At 32.8% G+C, this 10,521-nt stretch overlaps 2 protein-coding genes across 2 annotated transcripts; one reads left to right on the top strand and one right to left on the bottom strand.

Moving 5' to 3' along the window:
• LOC109235450 (cytochrome P450 CYP82D47-like) lies at positions 258–3,621 on the top strand. Its single transcript, XM_019401568.1, has 2 exons — positions 258–1,335; positions 2,820–3,621. Exons 1-2 carry the CDS (start codon positions 394–396, stop codon positions 3,444–3,446), a joined length of 1,569 nt encoding a protein of 522 aa, XP_019257113.1. The 5' UTR covers positions 258–393; the 3' UTR covers positions 3,447–3,621.
• Positions 5,024–9,888, bottom strand: LOC109235965 (beta-galactosidase 15-like). The gene is made up of 15 exons (XM_019402206.1): positions 9,730–9,888; positions 9,410–9,618; positions 9,222–9,288; positions 8,754–8,990; positions 8,444–8,532; positions 8,248–8,353; positions 8,055–8,142; positions 7,847–7,965; positions 7,596–7,757; positions 6,841–7,034; positions 6,632–6,735; positions 6,435–6,544; positions 6,046–6,273; positions 5,678–5,892; positions 5,024–5,584 (listed from the first exon to the last, which is right to left on the bottom strand). Exons 1-15 carry the CDS (start codon positions 9,886–9,888, stop codon positions 5,197–5,199), a joined length of 2,475 nt encoding a protein of 824 aa, XP_019257751.1. The 3' UTR covers positions 5,024–5,196.

Consider the following 10,521-nt stretch of genomic DNA (forward strand, 5'->3'; position numbering starts at 1 on the left):
AATAAGAGATACTCCCTTTGTTTCAATTTAAATAACAAATTTTTTTAATTAATTCGTTCTAAAAAGAATGATATATTTTTATATTTGGAAATAATTTAATTTTAAATTCTTCATTTTACCTTTAATAAAAAGATTTTATAACCACATAAATGTCATGACCCTATATAGCTTTTACCCCTTAAACTTTTAACATTACAAATTTCAAAAAGTTCATCTAAATTAAAACGGAGGGAGTACATGATTCTACACTAAACAAGTGGATACTTCATAAAGTAAAAATCAAATCATCTCCCATAAGTAACTTGGACCTTGTTCTGCACTAACAGAGAAAGTCTCTAACATTTTGCAATATAGTTTTCCTAGTCAGTTCTAGCCTCCTTTTCCTTAGAAATAATGGATTATCATTTTTCTTCCCATTTTCAAGCTCTTATAGGGCTTTTAGCCTTTGTATTCTTGTCTATTATCTTATGGAGAAGAACACTTACATCAAGAAAATTAGCCCCTGAAATCCCTGGGGCATGGCCTATTATAGGCCATCTTCGTCAACTGAGTGGTACTACTGATAAGAATATCCCATTTCCCCGAGTATTGGGCGCTTTGGCCGATAAATATGGGCCTGTCTTCACACTGAAAATAGGGATGTATCCCTATTTGATTGTCAACAATTGGGAAGCAGCTAAGGATTGTCTCACAACGCATGATAAGGATTTCGCCGCCCGACCAACTTCTATGGCTGGTGAAAGCATCGGGTACAAGTATGCGAGGTTTACTTATGCTAATTTTGGTCCTTATTATAATCAAGTGCGCAAATTAGCCCTACAACAAGTACTCTCGAGTACTAAACTCGAGAAAATGAAACACATACGTGTTTCTGAATTGGAAACTAGCATCAAAGAATTATATTCGTTGACGCTAGTGAAAAGCAACATACAAAAGGTGAATATAAGTAAATGGTTTGAGCAATTGACTTTAAACATAGTCGTGAAGACTATTTGTGGCAAGAGATATTGCAACATAGAGGAGGATGAAGAGGCACAACGTTTCAGGAAAGCATTTAAGGGCATCATGTATGTTGTAGGGCAAATTGTTTTATATGATGCAATTCCATTCCCATTGTTTAAATACTTTGATTTCCAAGGTCATATAAAATTGATGAAGAAAATCTACAAAGACTTAGATTCTATTCTTCAAGGATGGTTGGATGACCATATGATGAAGAAGGACGTAAACAATGAGGATCAAGATGCCATGGATGCCATGCTTAAGGTGACACAACTTAATGAATTCAAAGCCTATGGTTTTTCTCAGGCCACCGTGATCAAGTCAACAGTCTTGGTAAGTTTATGTCGTCATTGCTGTTTAGTTTTGTACATTCTCTATTTCAATTTATATGAACTTATTACACTTGCACGAGGTTTAAGAAAAGAAGGAAGAATTTTAAAACTAGTAAATTTAAACATGTCATAGCATTTGTTTTGCTATAACTTTGAAACTTGTAGTTTTAAATATCTTGTATGGAAAAGGTCCAAAAATTGACTCTTTAGTATCCACCTAGAGTCACTTTCACTCTCCGTTAATAGTTGGACATGTTTTTCCCCTCCAAACGTCCCGCAGATCTGCCATTATTTTCAAATTCAGATAACATGATGGTGTAAGGGTTAAACGGTTCACATGATGGTTATGTTAATGGAATCAGTGGGGCTTTTAATAGAGAGATACATAGATAGTAAAAATGAATTTGTGTGCTCCATATATGTGTTGTGTGTACTAATGGAGGAGAGCAATCGGTCGTTGGTGTGTTCTAATCCCTGTGAGAGTGAGTGCTATCAATTCTAGTGGTTTATGTGGGCGTATGACTGAAAAGAGGTAGAAGAAGAGAGTTGTGGTGGAGTAATTGTGAAGGAAGCTGATTTCACGATGGTGCTATGATGGAGATTGGTACGGTTGAAATGTAGGGTAAGACTGCATACGATAAATTTTTGTGATACGGTTCTTCCCTAAATCTTGCACAGAACGGGAGTTTAGTGCACGAGGCTATAATGGAAACTAGTGGTTATAATGAGTGGCCTTATAGGGTAGAAAAAGGTAGATGGCGACAGACTGATTTTTGTGAGATGAATAAGTGATGTTTTCTGAGTGAATAAGTGCTAGGTGCTCGTGTATCCATAACAACATTTTAATGAATGAGTGCTTTGTGTACTAGGTGAAGAATGGGCGAAAATATGAATTAGAATTATCATGAAGAAAACTTCAAAGGGCAAAACTTGCCCCTCAACTATACGAGGAGAACACTTTTTCCCTTTTCCATAACAATTTTTGGATTTTTCCTTCTGTTTTAGATTTCGTTAGCTGGATTTGAAAATATAAGGACAAATATGTGATACTTTTGTAACGGCAGAGGCAAAAAAAATGGAAAACTATTAACGAGTGATGAAAGTGCCCCTAGGTGGACAGTATATGGAAATTTGGCTTTGTTCTGCATCTTATAAAATGTGTGGTTATAAAAGATTGTTATTAAGGGTAAAAATAATAGTTTAAGTTAATTTGCTTTCAAATTTATAAAGAGTTCGTTCTTTTAGAATAGACTATAAGAGAAATTTGGTTGTATAAACTATAAAAGGAGTACCCATTTGATACACATTTAGGAATATTGCCAAAGACTACCTGTCGAAATAACTACGACTTTTATTGTGGTTACAATTTTTGCGTATCCTAAATGCATAAACTGATGACGCAATACCATATTTTCCACCCCATTTTGGGATTCGGTGTAATTACATTTGTTTTCAATCTGTAACAAAATTAAATAATGTATGCAGAGTTTGATCTTAGATGGCAATGACACAACCGCTGTTCATTTGATATGGGTAATGTCCTTATTACTGAACAATCCACATGTTATGAAACAAGCCCAAGAAGAGATAGACATGAAAGTGGGTAAAGAGAGGTGGGTTGAAGATACTGACATAAAAAATTTAGTGTACCTTCAAGCTATCGTTAAAGAAACATTGCGCTTGTATCCGCCCGTTCCATTTCTTTTACCACACGAAGCAGTGCAAGATTGTAAAGTGGCTGGTTACCACATTCCAAAAGGTACTCGTCTACATATCAATGCATGGAAAGTACACCGTGATCCTGAAATTTGGTCAGAGCCCGAAAAGTTTATGCCTGAGAGATTCTTGATGAGCAAAGCAAATATAGATGCTCGCGGTCAGAATTTTGAATTTATTCCGTTTGGTTCTGGGAGACGGTCGTGTCCAGGGATAAGTTTTGCGGCTTTAGTGACACATCTTACTTTTGGTCGCTTGCTTCAAGGTTTTGATTTTAGTACGCCATCAAACACGCCAATAGACATGACAGAAGGCGTAGGCGTTACTTTGCCTAAGGTAAATCAAGTGGAAGTTCTAATCAGCCCTCGTTTACCTTCTACGCTTTATGTATTCTGAAAGTGCAAATCATCACTCGTGGGTTGAGTAATTAGTTATACTTTAATATGTTTCTCATGTAAATTTTATGGGGCCGTATATGGTCACTTGTAGTGGTTGTGCATAAAATGAAGTTGTGAAATGAATAAACTTCATATAAGTGCCAGTCTTATTTAGTTTCTTGTCTTATTATTGAGTTCTAGTCTTTCCATACCACGTGCATGCCAACTAACCTTTTTGTTTTCTGAAAAACAATTCTTGCCAGGGATAAATATTAATACTTCTGCTTATGTATAAGGTGTTAGTGTTTGTCTTGGTTTTTTTTATCATATTAAATTTTTTTATCTCTCGAAAGAAAGGACAGCATGTTTACCATAATTGTATTTTCCTTCTTGTAAAAAAAAATTATAAATCACTCATATTTGGCTAGTTCCTTTTCTTGTAGGAAAATGTTTTGGACTTTTATAAACTGAGGATCCTTTCTTCTCATTCAGTAGCATCCACAATATAGTGCCTACGGGGTTTGAGAATCTTGTTGAGGGGGAGAACTTTTTGGGACAAGTGTTAGTGAGAAATTTGTGTTTGCCTCTTCGCGAGATTGTTCTTTCTGTATTTTGTGCTCTCTTTTATATAGTAAATTGTTCATCTCGTCCTGTGGACCTAAGTCAATTGACCGAACCACGTTAAATATTTTGTCTCTTTTGGTATACTTCTCTTTTATTATCCGATTTATCATTGTTCAAGGTTTGTTTTATTAAATACCTCCTTTTTTCGATCCTGACATAAGGTATAAGTATTTGTCACGATCGAATGGAGGACCGCGAGGTACACTCGACAAGTGTTTTACTTATGTATAGGATGCGATAAGTATTTGTCACGACAAAAAATTGGTAGACCGCGACCAACACTCGACAAGTGTTCTACCCTCCAAGCGGTCCTAAGTTTTATCACTAAATTGGCTAAAACAAGCAATCTTGCAACATCTTGATCATTATAAAACCATTAGTACAGTTGTTATCTGCTCCTTCATGGCTAATGCATCTGCTAATATATTTCCTTCCCTGAAGCAATAGATGATTTGAAAGGTAGGTGCTCATAATTAAATTATATGTCATAGGTGTCGTTTTGGAATTGGAAATATTGTTTTAAGAGTTCAATGAGCGATTGGACGCAAGACAAGATGAAATAAAGTAAAAGGAAAGAAACATGTATGAATGAGATAAGACATAATTTCAAAACAGTATAACTCTTAATATAGGAAAATTTTGATAATGACTTTTGAACTAAAATTGACGTTAGCGAAATGGATCCTTATTAGACTATACAATGTTATGATCAGTTTACTAAAGTCGTGTTATGCGATAATGAACATTGAACACATCAAACGCTATAGCACTGGTTTGAACGCTCTAGAAGAGAGAAAAAATATTAAAACTGAATACTATAGAGTATTGAGCAGATGTGAAGATTATTAATTTAACCATGGAATTTTCATCGTGAAGAGTTTGAGATTGTTGATCCAAACAGAGACAAGTCAAATTAAACTGAAGCTTGTAAACTATTGCCACATCTTGAATAAAATTCGAACAAGTTGAAAATCTCGGTAAAATCTATTAATTCTCTACTCATAGAATACATCAGATTTATCACTAAATCACATTCTAAGGAGAAATTAAACCACCCGATCAAAATCTAAGAATTAACAACTAAATTTTGTTATATTCTGAAGAAAGAAAAAAGAAAAAAGAAAAAAGATTAAGACTTGCAAAAACTAGCAAATGGCCTCGACCACGAGCCTCTTGGCAATATTGTCACAATTAGTCGATCCAAGAATACTTTCAGATGCAGCCACAGAACAATTTTCCTTGCCAACACACTCCCTTTGGATTATAGAAAGTAGATCAATGTTGCTTTCACAGCTTCCCTTCTCAAAAGAACCACAAGTCCCTTGTGTATCACCAAAGTTTGCAAATTTTATAGCAGAAATTGGTCGACCTTGGCATGATATGTTCATCAACTTATCTTCATATGCATTTCCACAAGCACTTCCTACTCTAACTGTTTGGAAATTCACAAGTGATGGGTTGCCTCCGAATTCTTCAAGCAACACTATCTCGTTGTCACCATCGTTGGACATGAACGAACGTGGAACATGGTACCTACAAAACAATTAATTATTAAGATCAGTAACATGTTAAAATACACTTATAGTGTAAAAAAAAAAACAAAAAAAATTATGATGTGAAACTAACCATCTTTGAGTAGGCTGACCACAGTTGGAATTGCATTTTTTATCACTATATGGACCACGGTAATCACAAGGGTCAGTAGAACAGCCATCTTCTTCTGCCAAATAACTTGGCCAATAACGACCTATGCTTTGACCATTTACCCAGGCTAGCCCCTTGCCCAAACCTTGTAAGTCCACAACCACTGGATCATTACCTAATGGAGCTTTAAAAGTAGCCTGTCACAACACAAAATGAGTTTAAATTCTATATATTGATTGGCAGTAATAGATACGAATAATTAAGTCACTTATAATATAACTACAAGTAAATTTGTTTAATAAACATTAATTGGTAACGTGCAAATAAATTAGATGATATATGTATGTTACCTTGTACCATGTCATCATCCTATTAATAGGAACATCATGGGATTGCCATTGAGATACAAAGCGTGGATTTCCAACATACAACTTATTTTCAAGTCCATTCAGATCAACCTTGTACGACCATTTGTGTGCAGACAAATCTTTAACTACACGTTCATCACCATTTCTTCCAACTATTTCAACTGGACCAGGGACTCCAGTTTGAACCAAATCAAAACGAGCTCCATAGTTCTGTTAAATTCCAAAAATTATGTAATTCAGTAGTCAACATAAACTAAAGAGTTATTTTTAAGTTACCAAATTAGAAAGAAATACACAATTATCTGTTGTTGTAGGTAGTCTTCACATGATATAGTGTAAGGAAATATACAAAGTGTACAAAATAAAGTTACCTGAAGGCCAATAGTAGCACTAAGCAATGCAATCTGATTCTTTCCAGGATTCAATTTAATCTTGTTTTCAAAGACATAATTGAAGATTCCATATGTTGCCCATTTCGACCCTGCAAAAAAAAAGTACAATGTTTAGCAACCAATTATTCAAATTAACAACTAAAAAACAAATAAAAATATACATTATGAATTAATACCTAGATATTGGCCATTGACATAGACATGTAAGATGTGGCCAGTGCCATTCACTCTAAGGGTCATATCATCACTCCAGATTGGATCATCTTTGCCAAGGTTAAAACTGTTTTAACAAATAAAAGAAAAATAATAATTCAACATTGTAATTGGAAAAAAAAAAATTGTAGTTCAAAGCAATTAGAGAAAATTAAAAAGAGCAATTAATTACCTTGTCATGTACCACATATAGTCACTAACATCATCAGCTACCTTTTGATCAAGCAATTTATTTGCAGAAACGTGACCCTTTCCAAGTAGTACAGTTTCATCAAGTTTCTCAGGCCTCCATGACCATTGTAGAGAAGCTGCCTCACTTTCTCCCTCATTTGACTTCTTCACCATGATGGAAGTTTGAGTATTCACCTATAATATTATGATATAAAATTAAATTAATATTCAATATATCAAAAATTTAAGTAGTTACCAGATAAGTCGTATGAATTTAACTATTAATCCCTCTGGTCCACTTTGAGTGATTTTTTTGCTATTTTCACACATTAAAAAATCCACCTTTTAACACTAATTAACAATGTAATTGACCATATTAACCAGAATTTGTTCATTAAAAATATAACAAATACTGTTACGCTCTTTACTCTAAGGGCAACTTTGGAAAAAGAAGTTGATTCATTTTTCATATTTGAAAAAACTAAATATTATGGATCACAAAAAAAAAAGCCAAAAAATCACTTAAAGTGGATCGGAGGGAGAATATTACTAGCGTAATACAATTTAGGAGGTAATTTTATGTAACTTCCACAATAAGTGGAATTACTAAACTCAAAAAACCAAAAAAGGCAAGTAACTTTTCTATGTCATGTTAAATTACATTGATATAATTTTCTTTAATCGAACGGTGAATATAAGTTAAATTAATTTTGTTTTAAGTTAAATTGAATGTACCAAATTAAAGGTTTTACTTACCTTTGCTGTGTTGTAAACCTCAGTCCTGCAATCTGGAAGAATACTAACAGACCAAGCTGGAACATTGTATTTAACACCTTCATAAGTGATGGTGGCATCTGTGGTTGTATTTGCATTGCTCAAGAAGCAGCTTGATTTGTTATCCAAAGCATAAATTGTAACCTAAAAAAGAACGTTAAACATAAAATATTTTTTTAATAAACAACAAAAAAAATAATATTGATAATACACTAAATGTTTTATAAACTTACCGAAACGGAATTTCCCAAATCATTGTTTGAAATATTGCCACTGGTTAGTGTTTTCTCCAACGAATGCAATACATCATGAAGTTCTTTCAAATGCCCATATTTTGGCTGATTCAAATTTCCTTAAGTAATAAAAAAATCAAATTTAGTTAATTGAAAATTCATAAATAACATTAAAATTAACAGGGTTAAAATTAAAGTAAATTATTACCAAATTCATCAAGTGGCGCATCGTAATCATATGTAGTGGTAATATATGGACCGCCAGCTGTTCTGCCAAAGTTTGTCCCGCCATGATACTGAAAAAATATATGACGATATATATATTTTTTTTGTAAGTTGAAAAAAGAACATTAAAGGAAATATAGAAAGAGAATTAATAGTATGGTCTCGTTATAACTCACCATATAGTAATTTTGGAACGTGCCACCAGTTTGAAAGAATCTTGCAACAGCAAATGCAAGGTCCTCTGCTGTTCTATGAGGATCTCTGCCACCCCAATTCTTGAACCTTTATGAGTTTAAGAGTTATGTAAATTAAAAATAATTTTAATTAGAGATAATAAAAAAAAAAAAAAAAACATTTGTTTTTATAACTTACCATCCAGTCCAGTTTTCAGTCCACATCTTTGGGCTATTGGGATTGTTAGGAGTAAACTGATCACAGTACCAGCCATTGCACGTATTTATCTGTCACAAAATATAGTTTTATTCCATCAATACACTCAAAAGTAATACTACTTATACATAAGAATATTAACTTTTATGCACCGGTATTGTAAAACTTTTAGCACAATCATACCATTATAAAGTTATTACAAATAAATTCTAATGATTTATGGTAACCTAATAAAAATGATAACACAACAGATCTTATATTAATATATGTAAGAAGAATAAGAACAATTTACCATGGGTTGGGGAGCATCACTCTGTTGGCACATAATCCATGGAACTCCAATATTAAGAGATTGAGCCATGTTTGAACACCAATCAATATAAGCTTTACCAGCATCTCCATAAGATGTCTCTACATTACCATATTCATTCTCAATTTGTGCAAGAATAATAGGACCTCCTTGAGATGCAAATAGCTTCTCTTCTTTCACCATGTTAACTATCAATTGTGTAAAGTTTTTCATCTCATCCTAATACACAAAAGAAAAAAAAATTCATAGATATTAGGAAAACAGTCAAAAATAATGCTTTGTTGCTTAAAAATTACACTATATAATATCAAAAACGGATTTAAAGTTCTTTTGTGCAAATTCAACTGAATTCATTATTGTTTTCTGTTCAAGTTATGTATACATATTAAATTTAATAAAACTGATTTTAGGTTCTAGATTTGCTTGTGCAAAATTTATTATGTGTATTACCATAAAAACGCTGTTGGCTGTGCGCAACTGAACGCCAGGCATATTGTGCAACCACACTGGAAATCCTCTGCACAAGTGAAGGAGATAAATAAAAACATGAAAACACGAATAAAAATTAAAGGCCAATACACTAATGAACTATTTAGGGTTAATTGTGAAATAATTAATCTAGCTTGATTATTACATACCCATAGTTCCATTCAGCGCAAACATAAGGTCCAATACGTAGAACAGCATAGAGTCCTTCATCTTGAATTGTTTTCAAAAACCTTATCAGATCTAAATTTCCAGTAAAGTTGTATTCGCGACGAAGTGGCTCGTGGGCATTCCAGAATACATAGGTTTCAATTGCATCAAGTCCTCCTTCCTTGGCTTTCTTTATCAGATCAGGCCACATCTACAAAAACGTCAACCAAAACAAAGCAATTTTTTTTCAGTTTTATACACTGATCGTAAAAGAGTAGCAAAGAATATATATATAGTAGTAAGAAATCAAACTAGGGTTTACTTGAGCAGTGCTTCTAGGGTAATGAATGGAACCGGATAAAAGAACTTTTCTTTCACCATTAATGGTGATGGCTCTTCCGTCATGAGAAACTTGATAAGCATCACAACTGCTAATAACTAAAAGCAAAAAGAAAATTAAAAGAGTTTTGAAGGAAACCATTGTTGAAGGGAGAAAAAAAAAAGATACAATGCAGATTGTGTATTAAGGAAGGTATATATAGAAATCTGGTACGTTGGATCAGGTTCAATCTTAGTCAATCTCGGTCAGCAAGAGATTTGAATTGATAATGATACCAAAAGTTGTTAGGATAAAGCTAATTAACCATAGAGTTTAATTTTTGTACATTACTAAGAATTTTTGTACTATTAGGTTACCTACAAAAATAAATTCTGAAATTCATCCATAAAAAGTGGAACTACAAACCTGAATAAACGGATAATGTGAAAATTCATTACATATATAAGTAAAGAGTATAATTTCTATACTGCAAAGGAAAAAGTTAGTAAAATTATTAGCTTATCTATCTATCTATATTATTATAAAAGCGTGAATAAAATGTTGGATTACAAAAATAACCTTTTAATATTAAGCATAATAACTCACAATAAAAGGACATCGGAATTCAAGACATTAGCATTAAAATCGTATTAGTTTTAGGATATACTTCTTAAAAAATTTCTATTACTAATTTAATTTGAAAACGTATTATATTGTCCAAATCCATTTAGAAACAGGATATATATATATATATATATATATATATATATATATATATATATATATATATATATA

The sequence above is a fragment of the Nicotiana attenuata genome, chromosome 12 (assembly GCF_001879085.1).
Source record: "Nicotiana attenuata strain UT chromosome 12, NIATTr2, whole genome shotgun sequence".
NCBI classification, from domain to species: Eukaryota; Viridiplantae; Streptophyta; class Magnoliopsida; order Solanales; family Solanaceae; genus Nicotiana; species Nicotiana attenuata.